Source organism: Mauremys mutica, chromosome 2, assembly GCF_020497125.1.
Source record: "Mauremys mutica isolate MM-2020 ecotype Southern chromosome 2, ASM2049712v1, whole genome shotgun sequence".
Taxonomy (NCBI): domain Eukaryota; kingdom Metazoa; phylum Chordata; order Testudines; family Geoemydidae; genus Mauremys; species Mauremys mutica.
Genome location: NC_059073.1, coordinates 163,466,205 through 163,484,895, shown reverse-complemented (window position 1 = coordinate 163,484,895; position 18,691 = coordinate 163,466,205). Strand labels below are relative to the sequence as shown.

General features: G+C 52.6%; 1 protein-coding gene across 1 annotated transcript in view; it reads right to left on the bottom strand.

Moving 5' to 3' along the window:
- Positions 1-260: 260 nt before the first annotated feature.
- The window catches only part of LOC123362753 (serine/threonine-protein kinase SBK2-like), a 37,939-nt gene continuing 19,508 nt past the window's right edge, over positions 261-18,691 (bottom strand). Inside the window, exons 2-4 of the mRNA XM_045003212.1 lie at positions 2,694-2,868; positions 1,704-1,906; positions 261-1,302 (exon numbers count right to left, since the gene is read on the bottom strand). Of these exons, the coding sequence (XP_044859147.1) occupies positions 733-1,302; positions 1,704-1,906; positions 2,694-2,868 (948 nt within the window). The 3' untranslated portion in view covers positions 261-732. The remainder of the gene's footprint in view (positions 1,303-1,703; positions 1,907-2,693; positions 2,869-18,691) is intronic.

Below are 18,691 nucleotides of genomic sequence, written 5' to 3'. Positions count from 1 at the left end.
TTCCCACCCCCAATACCCATCTACCCGCTTCCTGCCAGACCTGGAACCTATCCTCTAGCAGCCTCCTTCCAGCCCCTGGGCTCCCCAGCACCTGTCCCCCAGCTACTCACTGGCATGCTGCAGTGGACCCTGGGCAGAGCCCCCAAGCAGGGAGGGAGCCCGTTGTAACCCGTTCTCACACACTATACGGGCCCCTGCTTGGCGATTTTATTACAAGTGAAAAAGAGCCACAGATGGGAATTTATTGATGAATAAATCTCTATTTCTGTAATAATGCAATGGCTGCGGTGCACAGAAACTGCTCCAGAGGGATGTGCTCCCCACAGCAATGAGACTTGCCTTTATCAGGGTCGGGGTGTGGTAGCTGGGCGGGAGGGGAATTGGCTTCCATTGCTGAATCAGTGCCTGGGGGAGAACTGGTGCCTGGAGGGGATCAACACGTGGGCGGGGGGAAGTGGCACCAATTGGGGAATCAGCAGCCAGGGTAGATCTGTACCCAGGGGGAGTGGTGTCTGCTGGGGAATCAGTGCCCAGTGGGAACTGGCACCTGTGTGGGATTTGGCAGGAACTGGAGCTCAGTGCTTTGGAACAGATCTTGCCATGGCTGTTATTTTGACAGCCCCTTTCAATGTATTCCTGTCCTGCTGGAGGCACGCTGTAGGGCCTTAGATACTGATCATCCTATAGACAGGCCCCACAGGGGATGGCCTCCACTCCCCCAAAGGAGGTTCTCTAGGACCCCACAGCCTGCTCCTCACCATGCCAGTTCTCCACTCTCCAGGGACAGTCGACGTAGTGCAGGGCCCCGCTGACAGGGCTACGCTGGGCAGGATCCAGGACCAACAGGCTCCGCAGCATGCGAGTGGCTTCAGCCGTCAGGCGCCTCCAATGGCGTGGTAGGTCCTCATCCAGGCCTGACTCCTGCCACAGCATGAAGTCCTCAAAGAAGGGGTCAGCTGGCAGGCTTTGCTCCCAGGGGAAGTAGCCAGTCAGCAGGCAGAAGAGCATCACACCAAAGGCCCAGGCATCCAGGCTGGCGTCGATGGGCAGGCCCTGGGCACTGGTGGTGTTGCTTAGCTCTGGAGCAGTGTAGGGGATCACCCCAGCCACCAGCTTGAGCCGGGTGCCCTTGGGCCGAGTGAGCCCGAAGTCGGTCAGCTTGATGCGCCGGCACTCAGGGTCGAAGAGCAGCACGTTCTCGGGCTTGACGTCTCGATACACCAGCCCCCGGCTGTGGATGAACTCCAGGGCACTCACCAGCTGCTTGGCACACTGCTTGGCAGCTGGCTCGGGGATCCCATCCTGGGCAGTGACAAAGAGAGGAGATGTTGCAACCCACAGCACCATGGCAGCCCCACCAGCCGAACGTGCACCAGCTAGCTTTGCATTCAGGGGAGACTCTGGCACTTCGAATGTTGGAGATGGAGGTTCTCTGGGTACAGTCATTCCCCCCAACCTGGGGCTGGAGAGGAGATGGTGCCCCTAGTGGGGGAATGCCCATTCCCTGAGCAGGGCCCATTCCCTGCCCCCCTCAGCCAGCCAGTCCCACAAGCTGGGGCTGGATCAGAGCTGGTGCCCCCTAATGGGGAAAGCCCCATCCCGACACCCCCGAAGCCAGCTAGTTTCCCACAGATTGGCCAGATGGGTGCTAGTGCCACCTACAGGAGAAGGCCCCATGTCTCATTCCCTTTCCTGGCACTCACCCGTGGTTTGATGATGGAGATGAGGTCTCTGTGCAGCGCTGGCTCGTAGAGAAAGCCGTAGTGCTGGCTGGACTCAATGGCAATGCCAAACATGCCGATAATGGCAGGGTGGGTGGCGAGGGAGAGCGCCACGCAGTACTCATACAGGAAGGTGTGCAGCTTGGTGTGAGCTTTGGGCAGCAGCTTGAGAGCCATGGGAGTCCCTGAGGATGCGGGAGAGAGGTTAGGCTCCCCTTGAAAAGCTGCTCACACCATGGCCAGACAGGCAGGGCATTGGCAGGGGCGGCTCCAGGCCCCAGCACGCCAAGTGCGTGCTTGGGGCGGCAAGCCGCGGGGGGCGCTCTGCCGGCGCCACAAGGGCGGCAGGCAGGCTGCCCTCGGCGGTTTGCCTGCGGAGGGTCCGCTGGTCCCGCAGCTTCGGCGGACCTCCTGCAGGCACGAAGCCGCGGGACCAGCGGACCGTCCGCAGGCATGCCTGCGGGAGGTCCGCCGAAGCCACGGGACCAGTGGACCGTCTGCAGGCACGCCTGCGGGAGGTCCGCCGAAGCCACGGGACCAGCGGACCGTCCGCAGGCAAGCCACGGAAGGCAGCCTGCCTGCCGTGCTTGGGGCAGCAAAATTCCTAGAGCCGCCCCTGGGCATTGGGCAGCCATGGGGCATGGAACCATGGAACTCACTGCCACAGGGGGAGCTCCAGCCAGATCCTGAGGGCAGGTGTTCACTGTAGGAGCTGGTTAAGAGGAATGGCCATTCTGAGAGTGAGCCCAGCCAGCTGCACGCTGGGTGGGTAGGGTCTGACCTGGGGCAGCAGGGGGTGGGTGATACCAGACTAGATGGACCCATTTGGTCTGATCTGGAGCAGTGAGAGGGAGGGATTCCAGGTTAGATGGGACCATTGGCCTGACCCAGGGCAGTAGGAGAAAGGAGCTGAGGGTCAGAGAGAGCAGAGGTGGGGTGGGGTGCAGGTCCAAGGTGAGGGCAGCTCCTTACCTCTCTGCCTGTGTGTCACCAGCACCACATGGCCATACTTGCCCCTGCCCAGCTCCCGGATGACCTGGTAGTGCTCAGCCACCTCGGTGCGCACCAGGCTCTGGGCCGTGATTTCCAGCATCTCATCCAGCACGGCCAATGCTGCTGCTCCTGGGCACTGGGCCATCACTGAGTCCTGCAGAGACACCACAGGCTGAGCCACGGCAGCTCCCACTGGCCAGAGAGAGCCAGACCTGGCACCTTATACACCACTCCATCCCTAGGTGCTCTACTGGAGCCTGGGGCCTGCAGGGAGTGGTGCCTAGCCCGGCACCCAGGTGATGGTGCCCCGGCTGCTCAGCAGCCTTCTGCACTGCAGGCACAAAGTGACAGGCGAGGGGAGAACTGGCTTGGTGACCTGATCCCCCTTTGTTTGTCCTGGGCGAGGGGCTGGTTAGCACTGGGTGGAATGGGCACTGTCCAGAGGGAACCCAGCTGAGACTCCTGTTCATCTCATACAGGCCAAGGAGATGTTGCCTCCGGTGGGAGGAGGGACTGCTGCCAGGAACAGCCCTCCCAAGCCTCCCCAACCCAGCTCTGTGAGTGGAGGGCAGGATCAGCACCGTGTGAGGCTGTGCCATCACCGCTGCACATGGCAAGAAGCTTAAATGTGCCAGCCTCATTCTCCATCCCAGGTGTGGGGTCCCTCTGGCTCAGAATAAGGCTTGGAGCTGAGTTAGAGCCTTTCCAGTAGCCCTTCTAGCTGCTTCTGGAGAGACCAGACCCCACCTAATGGGGGAGTGGACAGATTATCCCATGGACAGGGCGCTCACTGTGTTCGGAACTCACCAAACCCCCACCAGAGCAGCGGTGTGTAGATGTGGCTAGGCCTTGCATGCTGTGTATAGTTATTTGGGGAAAATCCCCCAAACCCTGCCCATGTGGATCCTTCCTATTGCAGATGCTGTGTAAGAGCCAAAAGCACAGCAGCCTTACACAGTGCCTCTCGTGCTGCCAGCCCGTGAGCTGCAGGGATCCTGCCAGAGGCAGAGTAGGTAAAGGGGTGAGGCCTGACTCCTCAGCACACCTGAGAGATCTGTAAAGCCTGGCACTGCACAGCCTCCGGCTGTGAGGAATGGCCACCTGCCCTGACATGGCTCCTGAGGCGTCCACACTTGGATCTAGTGACTGCTCCCTTTCTGCTCAGGACACACTCAGGGGTGCCTGGGACTAGTGCTGGGGGAAGAAGTGATTTTTTTTTGGTTCATTGACAATTTCAAGCTCAAAAATCTAAACATTTAAATTTGTGCAGTTTTTTTTTTTCAAAACAAAACTCTGTGAAACTGACGAAGTCTCAAAATGTTTCAATGTTGCTGAATCTGCATTTTTTGCTGAAAATTTTTTTGTTCTCCTGGGGACTCTAGCTGGGCAGGGCAGCACCAACCATTCCTTGGCAGCCAGCCCCATCTGTGCACTGAACAGAGCACCCTCCTGCCCAGCTGGGAAGGTTGTGGCACCACCCTGACCTGCAGCTCCACACTCGTCCCTCCCTGCCAGCTGTGCCATTCAGGGTCCCTGGTGCCTCCAGACTTGGAGCGGGCAGAGCCCTCTCAGAAGCACTGCACTTTCCTTCCGACTCTGACCCTGGGAACCTGGGCGTCTCAGACCCATTTTACAGGGAGTGGTGAGGATGGGGGGGAGCAATACCCAACTCATGAGACCCTCCCACTCCCAGAGACCAGGAATTGATCCCTTCTGATTGGGGGTGCCCTCACCTGGTACTGGTTAGCCCTGGCCAGGCCTTACTGGGGGGCCCTGGTGGTAACACTGGGCAGCGCAGGTTCCAGAGAGCCATAGAGTCTGTTCATGTCCAGTAGCCTTTTTTCAGTCATGGCAGCTAAGCTCTGGGTCTGCTCTACCCTAGGACCCCTACCGCGTCTATCTGTCCCATGCTGTCACCCTGAGCTTCACTGGTTTCTGCCAGCCTGATGCCAGCAGCCAGGGCAAACCACACTGGGTGGATGGAGTCATTCTGGATTTACAGTGGTGGGAATCAGGGCAGAGCCCAGCCCCTCGAGTCCATTGAACCCAAACTCTCAACTAATTATTTCTGACTTGTGTGATCTGAAGTTTGGATGTCATTGTCTAGTGGTTAGATGCCCTTCACCAATCTATCATCTAATCTATCCAGTGTCAAATGACATCAGAGGGTTAACTGATGCAACTCACTCTCTTGCCAAGTTTTCCAGAGAGCTGGGCACACAGCTGGTTCTGGGCACATTGGGTGTAGAGCTCTGTGCGACTCTACCCCCTTTCTTCCTCCCCCGCTCCAAGTCCTCTCTCAGGAACTGGTGCAGTGCCATGGGGCCCGAGTCTGCCCTATGCTGTTTGTGGCAATTGTCTCTAGGCTCTGCTTTCCTGCCAGGCCCCTGGCTCTGCTCCTGCTCCACCCTGGGATTTCAGTGCTTCTAAGCTGCTCACCATTTACGGTGCTCTGGGGGCAGGATCCAGTTCCTCTGCCCCCCACAACCCGGCCCAGTGCAGCCTCTGGTCTCTATAATGACCCCCCAGTCACAGCACCTCAGTGGGCAAAGATCCTGAGCCAGCAGCACAGACCATCATCTATAGCTCAAGCTAACAAGGTCCCAGCCTTAGGTAGCAGCATTAGTCCCCTGGCTGGACTGTGGTACACACTGGACTGGTAGATCAGAGCACCTTGCCCCAAGTGTCTAAGCCAGACACAAGAGATCAGAGCCCCACGGCCTGCTGGGACCTTTGCCCTGAAAAACTCTGACTCTATTGAGTGAGGGGCAGCATGCTGCTATACAGGCAGGTGCAGCGTTGGGAGAATGAGCAAGAATAACAAGTCTGTAGCCTTTTCTTTTGGGTTTACAGCGTTTAATCTAAATCAGAAGCCAAAGCTTGTGCCTCCTCCATGCTCCCCATACCCTCTGCTGTTGCTAAATTACACCAGAGCTCTGGAATCTAGTGATTTAGCCATGAAATTGCTAGAGCTGGGGAAAGCTCTAAGGGCCAGATTTGCACAAGAGCTCAGGGCCAGATGTGATGGGGCTCAGCATCCCCAGCTGGGGCTAGTTTCTCAGTGAGCACAGCTAAGAGCATCTCTGGAAACCTGCCCCCAGTCAGGGGTGCAAAAAAGTCACACCCTTCCTACCCCCGCCCCATTTACCCAGAATTGAGAGAAGCAGCCAGGACCCCCAGAACCCACCAAACCCTGTCGTATGGGCTGAGGCTCAGCATCGCTTGCTCTCAGGATCAGCTGCAGCCCTTGCCCAGGTGAGGAGTCCTCACTGACAGGTGTGAGCCCATTGGTGAGGATGGGCACAGGGGCTGGGTTCAGAGTGTAGGAATTAAATGATTATAATCATCTCAGGAAAATGGATCCACCAGGGAACATGGCACTGTCACTGGGGAGACTCAAGCCTGTGTGCACGGGAATGTCTTTACCAAAGGAAGTTCAGGTTACACACACACCTTAAGGGTTTGTGGGATTGGGCCCTTACTGCCTCAGAGACAGGGCCTGCAGCATCAGGCCTGTAGCTTGCCCAGCCTCTACCAGAGCAGTTCTCCTCCAGAGTTGCTGGGCCTGCCTCTGGCGGTTCTCCTGTCATCAGCTCTAGAGGGGCAGCACCACTCTTGCCTGGTGTCACAGGGTTAGGGTTTAGCCTAGTGCTCTTTGCCTTGGTGAGGGGTGAGTAGAACCAGAGCCAGGTTGCAGCTGGCGGCCTCCCAACATGGCTCTGTGCACTCTGATGTGGGTCTGTGCCAGGCGCTGAGCAGGTAACACTGTTACCCTCTGTGGCACCTGCCACGCCAGCAAGCACAAGCTGCAATTTGCAGAGCACATGGTGCAACAACTAGAGCTGAGGATGAGGACCCCAGAGCCCCTAGCCAGGGCTTATCTCCCCTCAGCTGAGCTGGAATTGGGGAAAGGCTGGATCTTTTATGAATCCATCCCTTCTCCCCATTCCCCCTCTGGGCTGTATCCCAACCCCCCTGGAGACACTGCTGCCAGTTGTCAGCACAGGAGACCCTCCTCTCCCTGAATATTCTCCAGTTTACAGCAGCACTTGCTGCATGGAGCCCTGAGCTGCTGGGATTGACAATGAGGACCTGACCCTACAGCAGGACCCTACCCATTTGCCTGCTGATCCTTACATGCAGGCCTTTTGTGCGGGGCAGGTGAAAGCTGATTGCTTGGGCAGCATAGTCTGAGCCCGCATCACCGCAGCCACCCCTCAGAGTCCAGCTAACCTTACCCACCCCCTGTGCTGAGGGGAGGAATTCTTCCCCAAACACCATCCTGGAGAAGCACTACGTCACCCATATCCCTGGTGCACCCACCTCCCACACAAGAGATGGCACTGCCCCTCTGCTTCTCCCTGCCCTGTGCATGCCTCTGTCTGCTTTCCCCATAGCCTGGCAGGTCACCTGCCCTTTCCTGCTCATACACTGCATCACTCTCTTTTCAGCTGATCACTAGCGATGCTATTATTATCGATAATACAGCTAATGCTTACATGGAAGGCTGTGTGATTAGAGCACCAGGGCTGGGAGTCAGGGCTCCTATTCCCAGCTTTGGGAGAGGAGTGTGATCTAGTGGGTTAGAACAGGGTGATAGGGAGTCACACTCCTGGGATCTAGCCCACCTCTCTTGCTTGGGCAGGTTAGGGGTTGAGGTAGTACATGAGGATGGGAGATGGTCTGGCTGTGTTGTCCTTGGAACTGTATTAAATGCAATAACTGCATATGCTGAATCACCTGATAGCTGCAATTCAGCTCCTTCCTGAACAAAAAATAGGCGCTGTAGGATGAACGATTATTATTGGTTACTGTTAGTTACTGTAGGTCCTGAGTACATCCCACACTCCATGCACCTACAGATCTGTCCACCTCTGACTTGTTTGGAGAGCAGTACCAGGTCTATGGTGGCACCAATGGCACCGTTGTGCTAGGCCCACATGCTGAAGGGACCCATTATGGTTGCCAGGCAAGAGCACCGGAAGCTCCCTAGAAGTGGGGGGACCACCCCTGCCCAGACTGTGGCCCCATCCCCCTGCTCCACCCCTTTCCCTGTGGCCCTGCCCATGCTCCACCCCCACTTCAGCCTGAGGCCCTGCCCCTGCTTGGCCTCTTCCCCCCAAGGCCCCGCCCACTGCTCTCTCCTCTCCGCCCCCCCGTTGCTCACCCTTACGGCAGGAAAAATGTGGGAGGGCTAAAAGTGAGGGGCCATGGCCCCCTGCCCCACCCCCATTCTAGTGCCCCTGTTATAATAATTGGAGCTATACCAATCTCCTAGAACTGGAAGGGACCAGCCCCCTGCCTTCACTAGCAGGACCAATTTTTGCCCCAGATCCCTAAGTGGCCCCCTCAAGGATTGAACTCATAACCCTGAGTTTAGCAGGCCAATGCTCAAACCACTGAGCTATCCCTGCCTCCCTCCCTGTTACCAAGTGTCTGGTTTTCACCAGGAAAGTCCAGTCAAAAAGCAGACCTGGCAATGTCTGGTCAGTACTGCTGACCAGACACTGAAAATCTGACTACAGGAGTAACTGCATCAGCCTCCCTGCCAGGAGGGCAGGAAGAGCAGTTGCTGTTGCCTGAAGTAGCTGCAGCTCAGCTGGAGAAAGAGAGAACTGGCTCCTGAAGACCCAGTTCCAGCAGAGAGAGGTAGGTACAGGTTCCACACCACCCAAGGGAGGATCCTGTCCACTCCCCTCCTGTTCCATTGTGCTTGCCTCCAGCCCCTGCCTTGCTCTAGGGACCGACCTCCCCTCCTGTCTTTTACAATCGTTCACCAGGGGGGTCCACACATGTTCGGCGCCGAGCCCATCTGGAGAGCACTAGCTGGTGCAGCAGTGGTTGGGAAGAAAAGGGAGGATATAAAATGCAAGCCAAGGTCACTCCAGGAAAATCCCCCATTCTTAGAAAATGCTCCTGAGAATCTGTGCATAGGAGAGAGGCTATGGGGATACAAAGTCTCAGCCAGTACCCTCACCCCACAGTTATCACCAGAGGAATCTACTCCTGGGTAGGTAACATTGTCCTTGTGCTTTTACTAGGCTGATTGGCACATGAGTGTCAAAAAAGGGACACTCCATGCATTCCAGGAGCCAGAGTTAGACAGAGCCATGTAATGATCTCACTGAGACAGAATTATGTAACCATACGTTCATAGAGCCATAGATTTTAAAGCCAGAAGGGTCCATGTAGTCTAACCTCCTATGTATCACAGGCCATAGAATTTCACACTTTCACACAGTTACCTGTGTATCAAGCTCTATAACTTGTCTGGCTAAAACATATCTTCCAGGGAGACAAGGTGAGTGAGGTAATATCTTTTATTGGACCAACTTCCGAGAGACAAGTTTTCAAGGCACAAAAAGATCTTCTTCAGGTCTGGGAAAGGTACTCTGTCTAGATCTACACTTAAAATGCTACAGCTACACAGCTGCAGCACTGCAGCCACACCACTGTAGTGCTTCAGTATAGACGCTACCTATGCCAATGGGAGGGGTTCGCCCAGCAACATAAGTAGTCCACCTCCCCAAGAGGTGGTAGCTAGGTCAAAGGATGAATTTTTCTGTCAGCCTAGTGTGGTCTACAACGAGAGTTAGGTTGGTTTAACTACACCGCCATGGGTTGTGGCTTTTCACCCCATGCAACATAGTTAAGACAACCTAATGTTATGGTGTAGACCAGGCCTCAGAGTGTTACAGCTATATACAAAGTGGAACAAATTGTTTAGCATAGGTAGTTAACACATATTCTAAGGGCCCATTCAAGATGAAGGGGCCCATTAAACACTCCTGCAGTCATATGACAAAAAAGGGGAGGGGCATAAATCCAGTGTTGTAATGAGCCATAAATCCAGTGTCTTTATTAAAACCATGATTTTTAGTGTCTAACAAAGTTATGAATTTAAGTTCCCAGGCTCATCTTGTGAAGGTGTTGTGCAGGTTTCCTTTAAGGACGAGGACCAAGAGTTCAGATATGGAGTGATCCTTTTGTGAAAAGTGTTCACCCACAGGTGATATGGTGTGTTTGCCTTTTATCATCCAGAAATGTGTACAGTCTTAATCTAAAGACTTCAAGAGATGGACAATCCACCACTTCCCTTTTTTTGTTCGGTTCAATAGTGAATCACCCTCACTGTTAAAAATTTGTGTCTTATTTCCAGTTTGAATTTGTCTGGCTTCAGCTTCCAGGAGCTGGTTCTTGTGATGTCTTTCTATGCTAGATTAACAAGTCCTTTAGTATCCTATATTTTTTCTCCATGGAGGTGTTTGTACACTGTAATCAACTCACTTCTTGGTCTTCCTTTTGATAAATTAAACAGATTGTGCTCTTTAAGTCTTTCACTCGAAGGGCTTGTCTACACTTAAAACAGTACAGCAGCACAACTGTGCCACTGCAGCTGCACAGCTGTAGACACTACCAAAGCTGACAGGAGAGGTTCCTCCATTAGCATATATAATCCACCTCCCTGAGAGGCAACAGCTAGGTTGAGAGAAGATTTCTTCCATTGACCTAGCACTGTCTATATAGGGACTTAGGTCAGCTTAACAATGCCACTCAGCGGTTTGGATTTTTCAGACCAACGTAGTTAAACCAATCTAATTTTCTAGTGTAGAGGAGGCCTAAGGCATCTTCTCCAATCCACAGATCATCTTTTGTGGCTCTTTTACCCTCTCCAGTTTTTCAACATGCTAATTAAAATGTTGAAACCAGAACTGGATGCAGTATTCCTGTATTGGTCTCACCAATGCCAGATACAGATCACCTCCCTATTCCTATACCCTACTGCCTTATTTATACATCCAAGAATTTCATTAGCCCTTTCTCCCACAGCATTGCATTGGGAGCTCATGCTAAGTTACTTGTCCATTATGATCCCCTACATTATTTTAAGAGTCACTGCTTTTCAGGATACACTCCCCAATTCTGTAGGCATGGCCTGCATTCCTTGGTCCTAGGGGTATAACTTTGCATTTGGCTGCATTAAAATGGAGCTGAGTGAATAATTGATTTGGGGGTTCAGGAGCCAAACTATAAAAATCTAAAAAATAATTATCTGTTCAGTTTGAACCAAAACTGAGGGGGTTTTGGTTTTTCCCCCATCAAAAAAAAAAAAAAAAAGGGGGGGGGTCAGTTTTGTTTAAACCAAACATTTCTTTTGACTCCAAATTTTTTCTTCCATTTTTTCATTTTGTTATGGATCATTTTTAGATGTGTATCACCCTTTTTGGTGTTTTGTTTTTTAAATAGCTAAATTTAAAACAAAACACTGTTTCAAAATGAATCAAAATGAAACATTTTCTTTTCTGGCCAAAACTACTCACCAACTTCAACCTAAATTCACAAATAGTTTTGATGCCCCCAAAATGCATTTTTTGTGGTGACTGTACCACTCACCAAAATTGTTTTTCCCAACTCTATATTTAAAAACATTTTGTTTGAATTGGCCCAATTTATCAAGTGATCCAAACTGCGCTGTATCGCTGCCCTGTGCTTGTCTTTATTTATCACTCTGCCAATCCTTGTATCACTCACAAATTTTATTAGCACTGATTTTATATTTACCTCCAGACATTGATAAGAATATTGAATAGTGTTGGGCCTAGTACTAATTTCTGTGGAACCCTTCTAGAAACACCCCCATTCCATGATGGTTCCCCACTGATAACTATTCATACAAATTCAACATGACATTGATACAAATTCAATATGGCACACATTAAATGGATTAAAAACTGGCTAACTGATATGTCTCAAAAAGTAATACTAAAGGGGGAGTCGTTATTGAGAGGATCATTTGCAGTGAGATCCTGTAAGGATTAGTTCTTGACCCTACGCTATTTAACATTTTTATCAGTGACCTGCAAGCAAACTTCAAAGTATTACTGATAAAGATTGCAGATGACACAAAGATTGGGGGAGTGGTAAATGGAAAGACAGGTCACTGATACAGAGCTATCTGAATCGCTTGGTAAGCTGGGTACAAGCAAACAGTAAGTGTTTTAATATGGCCAGATGTAAAGTCATACATCTAGGAACGAAGAATGTAGGCTATACTTACAGGATGGGGGACTCTATCCTGGGAAACAGTGACTCTGAAAACAACTTAGGGATCATGGTGGATAATCAACTAAACATGAGCTTCCAGTGCAACACTGTACCCTAAGGGCTAATTCAGTCCTTGGCTGTGTAAACAAGGGAATCTAGAGCAGAGTAGAGAGCTTATATTACTTCTGTGTTTGGCACAGGTCTGACCGCTACTGGGCTACCATTTCCAGTTCTGGTGTCCACAGTTCAAGAAGTATGTTGATATACTGGAGAGGGCTCAGAAAAGTTCGATGATAATAAAAGGATTAGAATACCTGCCTTACAGTGATATACTTAAAGAACTCAGTCTATTTAGTTTATCAAAGAGAAAGTTAGCGGTGACTTGATTATAGGCTGTAAGTACCTACATGGGGAACTATTTGATAATGAGTTCTTCAATTTAGCTGACAAAGGCATAAAACGATCCAATGACTGGAAGCTGAAGCTAGACAAATTCAGATTCAAAATAAGGTGTACTTTTTTTAACAATGAGGGTAGTTAACCACTGTAACAATTTAACAAGGGTCATGGTGGATTCTCCAACACTAGCAATTTTAAAATCAAGATTGAAAGATTTTTTCAAAGATATGCTCTAGTTCAAACAGGAACTAATTCAGGGAAGTTCTAGGGGGAATCAGACTAGATGATCACAGTGGTCTCTTCTGGCCTAATAATCTATCTTCGGCTTTTTAAAATCAGTCAGCGAACCAGTTCTTAATCTCCCTGGACAGAACCATGTAATAATCTCACTGGGACAAAGCTGCGTAACATTTTCACCCAGACCGAGCTGTATAACAATCTCACCGGACAAACCCATCTAACGATCTCTCCAGGATAGAGCTGTGAAACAATTTCACCAGGACAGAGCTGTTAAATTATCTCACCAGGCAGAACTGCATAATGATCTCACCGGATAAAGCCACGTAACAATCTCACCATTGATCAAATGGCACTGGTTGCCAGATGTCTGGAACTGCTGGGCTCCATGTTGCGCAGTGCATTATCCCTGCTTTCTGGCGCTGGTTTTGGGGATACCTAGTCATGCCTCTTTGTGTGCCTATCCTTTGTCTTTGACAGTGACTGGACTGCATGACCCCCACTCCCCCGCCTGCCCCAAGCCTCTCACCTTCTCCAGCAGCACAGTATTGACTGCTGCAGGCTGTCCTGCTTCTCCTGTTGCTGCTGCAGGGCTCAGCTCAGTCTGTGCTGCGCAGCTGGAGGGGCTGTCAGGCATTACGGGGCTAAGCGTGACGCTCCGCCCCCTCCCCATATTTCTGGCCCTGGGGGACTTGCTACTTCTGCTCTGAAGGTGACAGCAGAGGGGAGGTGTCTCATGTATTATCTCTCTGATAGGGCACATGGAAAGGAGGGTGATACAGGGCCCTCTGCCCTCACAGCGCTTGGAATGCGGCTACTGCTGCCCACGGAATCTTAATCCCATGAACCTCAGGGATGCTCCGGGTTGAGAGGGCATCTGCGGTTTGGGGCTCGATCAGTGGAATTGGGGACTGTGCCTTTAAGGGTTGAGCTTTCCTGGCAAGGCGCTGTGAAGCGCTTGTTGTGCACAGCTAGTTGCAAATTGGAACCTGACACAGAATAAAGCAGAGTTCTTACAGGCGCTGTTGTAGCGCGGTAGTATGACCATTTATTATAGAGACAGGAGGGATTCTTCCCTCGCTGTAGTAAATCCACCTCTCCGAGAGGCAGTAGCTAAGTCAATGGAAGAATTCTTTCTGTCACCAAAGTGGCGTCTACACCAGGGCTCAGGTTGGCTTAACTACATCACACAAGGCATGAAATTTTTCTGGGCCCTGAGTGATGTAGTTAAACTGACCTAACTGTGTAGTTAGACCAGGCCTGAGTAATCACTGGACACCACATCAGCTCCCTTCCATATCCTTCCTCGAATCCCCACCCGGCCCTGCCCCCTGCCCTCAGTGATGCTGCAGAGACAGTGATTTTCTGTACATGGTCATTGCTGTGGGACACTGCCCAAGGAAGGGACCTTCTGGAGCCACACCTCCTGTGGAAGAGCACAGCACCACTCTCCAGAACGGCACCATGGCTCCTGAGCAGCAAAAGACCCTTTGGTCACAGTTATCTGCCTTGGGGAGCCCCAGGGGCTGAAAGTGGCAGGGGCCTACGTAACCACAGTGGGCCCAGCCAATTCACACCAACAGTTGCGTCTGCTGGTGCCACAAGGAAGATGGAAACCCCCAATGGCAGTTGCAATGACCTGCCCAGGGGTATGCCCCATAGCTGCAGCCAGCTGGCTCCTGTGCAGAGGTTGTCTCCTTGGCCAGGGCTCAGCTGTTTTCTCCTCATCATGGACTTGTAGGAAGAGAGAGAATCTGCTCCCAGTGATGACACTGACCTGACCCAAATCACAGCACTTGACTCTGGGGCAGGGGTCTGTGTTTTGGAGCAGATGGTCAGTGCTGCTTGTGTGCTGTTCAGCTGGTGATTGTGAGGCCTGTGTATGTGTAGCTGTGTCTCTGGCATGGGGCGAGTGCTGTGGCTCTCGCATGGCATTTGAGTGCTCTGCTCCCTGTTCTGCATGACCAGAGCAGCACAGGTGACCTGCCCATGCACAGCTCTCACTGCCACTGCTCTGGGATCCCTGTGAAGGCAGCGCTGTCTGGGGCAGTCTGTCCCTCACCATGGAGAGCCAGGAGGCCTCTGCAAGCACAAGTGCCCAGGACTCTGGGGCTGCTCTGCTCCAGCACAGGGACTGAGCCCTTCTGTGTGCTGCCCAGAGGGAGGGATATTTCACCAAGGGCCTGGCACTGGGTGCCCTGCCTGATGGGAAGGCAGTGAGGAGAGACCCACCCGGCCTGTTACGGACCCACAATCCCTTGGGGAACCAGCCTCGTCCCATGCCTCAGAGCCAGGTCAGGAAAGCAGAGGGCAAGAGGAGCACAGTCCATCAGGATCAGGGCTTTGCCCCTGCACCTGGGCAAGAGTAGGACTCTGAGTGTTGTGGTTGAGTGACTGATGCAGCAAAGATCCTGTGGCAGCTGGGGCTGATGAGGGCAGCTCCCCCTCCACATCCCATGCCTGAAGGCTGCCTGGGCCCACCCATGTGATGGGGAAAGGCCTTCACCATGGAAACTGGGAAGCTCCTGTGCTGGTGGGACCTGAGCAACCACAGCAAAAGGATGGGGGTCCTGGGGCTGGCTGGCTGGGCATCTGAGAGCCACATGCTGGGTAGCTGGTAGGGAGGTGCCCTGACAGGGCTGCCTGATTCCATTGTACACAGGCCCTGTCAGCTCCCTAACAACCCAGTCATAATATACACATGGGGAAACCGAGGCACAGAAAGGGTAAGAACAATGCTTCTGATTGTGGATGCCTCCATTTTTAAGATGCAGATCAGAGGCCACTGTTGAACACTGGCCTTGGGGCTTGTTCAAAGTCACACAGTGATTAAGGGACAAAGCCAGCAATAGACCCCAAGAGTCCTGACCCCTCCTCTCCTTCCCCTCCCCCCCTTGGTGCTCTAACCACTAAACAACACTCCCTTCCCAGTGCTGGGGATAGAGCCCAGGAGTCCTGCCTCCCAGGCCTCCTGCTCTAACCACTAGAAACCACTTCCCTCCCAAAGCTGGGGATAGAATCCAGGCATCCTGACTCCTTCCCCTCCCTTCCTCCCACACCCTGTAAACCACACACCTCTTCCAGAGCTGCAGATAGAACCCAGGCATCCTGACTCTCAGTTTCATAACTGACTTTTTAACCCGCTTTCCCGTGTCCTGCTCTCTTCCCGGCACGAATGTGACTCTCGCCTTGTGTTTGGCTCAGGGACAAGGCAGATGCCATAGCCTCGGCTGGGTCTGTGTCCCACCAACAAGCAGCTTCCTCTGGCTTCAACCACCATGGCTGAAGGATCCCCTCCACTCGCAGGGACCCAGCCCACTGCTAATTCCTTCCTGGCAGCTGGCAATGGCTGTGGAGGGGAAGCAGCCCCACTCAGCCCAGGGTGGGGAGTGTCACTGTACTGCAGGGCAGAGCTGGATGCAGGGCATTCTGCACTGCAGAGCCTACTGCAGCCATGGCTTTGGGCTGTGTGCAAGCATAATGCACTGGGGCTGATGGCCAGAGGGCTCCCACCGGCAGAGGAACTCTCATGGCGAAGGCAATGCTCCAGCCCAATTCTGGTGCCACTCAGAGCAGGGGAGACCCCAGCTCAGCAGCTCCTGGAGATTGTGTTCCAGGGCAGGGGGCACACAACCCTCTGCACACAACTCCCTGCACCTGGAGGTACCTGCTCTAGAGTCACTCTTCACTTTCCATGGCTGTTTGGTCCTTGGCCTGGCTGCAAGGGATCCCATTACTGGCTCAGCTACCATAGTGATGCACAAAGAGATGATAGATGGATAGGTAGATTTGTATAGGACTCCAAGTTGCAGGGAAACAGCAAGGACTCTGGGACAGGAGCAGCCGGGATCCAGGCTAGGTGGGCTGGGCTGGTGGAGCAGCAATGCTGTCAGTGAAGAGCAGGGAGGGGATTTTCACTTGGTGCTTCAAGCCATGCCAGAGGGCACTTGTAGACAGGTCGGACTCACCCCCACGGCACCTCCTGCTGGTGACTCTGGGAATTAGCTCTGTCCAGTGCTGGAGCGCCCTCTGCAGGCCAGTGATCCGCCTGTCTTCAAGCCCCCCGTGTCCCTCCCTGGACCCGGTGCCCTTTTACATGGGGTGCTGCCCCCTAGCAGTAACCCCTTTCTCTTAGGGTCTCCCCTCCTCAGGGAACCCTCACCCTCTATCCCCACCTTGCCTCAGTATTGGCTACTGCCAGTCATTGTCTAGCCCCACACTCTGAGGCAGACTGCAGTATCAGCCTATTCATCACAGGCAAAGGGGTTTGGACCTGCTGCCTTAGCCTACCCCTGGGCTGCCCTCTGCAACCCCCAGTACCTGTTGGTCCACTGCTAGGCCGCAGCCTGGGGCTTTCTAGGCTGGAGTTCCCCAGCACTGCTCCACCCAAGGTACTTTGTCTCAGTCCCTGCAGCCAGGCCCTTCTTCCTCTTCAGGGAGCAGAAGACTCTCTGGGCTTCTGCCCTCAGCCTTTTATAGGGGCCAGCTGTGGCCTGATTGGGGTGTGGCCCAGGAGCAACCACTTCCCCAATCAGGCCAGCTTTTAGAGCAGCAGCTCTCAAGCCCTGCCAGGCTGCTTTTAAACCCCTTCAGGGCAGGAGCAAGGGTTCACCCTGCTACAGCACTCCACTCCAGTGTCCCTCAGGAGCTCCGTGAGGCCTCTGCACCTGCCCCCAGTGTCATTCACCCCCATTTCCCACATCTTCCTCTTTCCATGGAGCTGCCATTGCACTGTCAGTCAAACTGAGGGGCAGGGCAGTGTGCCAGTGTGTGGCAGCCGGGGCAAAGCTGCTGAATGATATGCATCTCGTATGACATTCATACATGCAGCGGGTTTGTCACGCATTCCCAGAGCTCAGAGGAAACATCATGTGCTGTATTTGGGGGCTGAGGCACTGACATGCAGGCTGGGAGTTCTAGCCCCTGTTCTTCTATTGACTGCAATCAGCCTTTGTGCGCTCCCACAACCTTTATCACCAACTAAGGTCTCACACGTCTACCTGTCCTGTCATGCACCATTTTCACCACTCAGGTAACTGGGAGATTGGACACAGTCAGTACAGGCAGAGCTGGAGATAGAGCCCAGGTTTCTGATATTACAAAGCCAAGCCTCAGCCACTGTGTCATGCTGCCTTTCAGAAGGAATGGTCCAAACTATGTACTTAACTACACTGTCTCTAACCACTAGACCACACTTTGCACCCAGAGCCATGAGCATAGCTCAGGAATCCTAACAGCCAACATTCCTCTGGTGTCTCAGGGCTGGTCCACACTAAGAATCGGGGTCGAACTAGGGTACGCAAATTCAGCTACGTGAATAGCGTAGCTGAATTCGAAGTACCCTAGTTCGAACTACTCACCCGTCCAGACGCCGCGGAATCGAAGTCCGCGGCTCCAAGGTCGACTCCGCCACCGCCTTTTGCAGTGGTGGAGTACCGGAGTTCGAACTATCACTTCCGGAGTTCGAACTATCGCGTCCAGATTAGACGCGATAGTTCGAACTCCGAGAAGTCGAACTCACCGCGTCGACCCGGCTCGTAAGTGTAGACTAGCCCTCACAGAGTTGTGTATCCTACTGGCAAAGTGTGTGCTGTGTCTTCCTCTATGGCTGGATAACACCAATTCACCAGCCATTGCTCCTATGCCTGAACTGGAGGTGGTCTATGCGGTAGATCTACAGATCCTGCACTCAAACCCTGCTGATAACTCATGGGCAGGGCAGGAATTATAGTATAGGGGGTTTGTTAGTGTCCTTATATTTAGGTTGCCTAAAATTTTCCATTATAAAAGATTTCATAAGAACATAAGAAAGGCCGTACCGGGTCAGACCAAAGGTCCATCTAGCCAAGTATCTGTCTACCGACAGTGGCCAATGCCAGAGGGAGTGAACCTAACAGGCAATGATCAAGTGATCTCTCTCCTGCCATCCATCTCCATCCTCTGACGAACAGAGGCTAGGGACACCATTCTTACCCATTCTGGCTAATAGCCATTTATGGACTTAGCCACCATGAATTTATCCAGTCCCCTTTTAAACATTGTTATAGTCCTAGCCTTCACAACCTCCTCAGGTAAGGAGTTCCACAAGTTGACTGTGCGCTGCGTGAAGAAGAACTTCCTTTTATTTGTTTTAAACCTGCTGCCTATTAATTTCATTTGGTGACCCCTAGTTCTTGTATTATGGGAATAAGTAAATAACTTTTCCTTATCCACTTTCTCAACATCACTCATGATTTTATATACCTCTATCATGTCCCCCCTTAGTCTTCTCTTTTCCAAGCTGAAGAGTCCTAGCC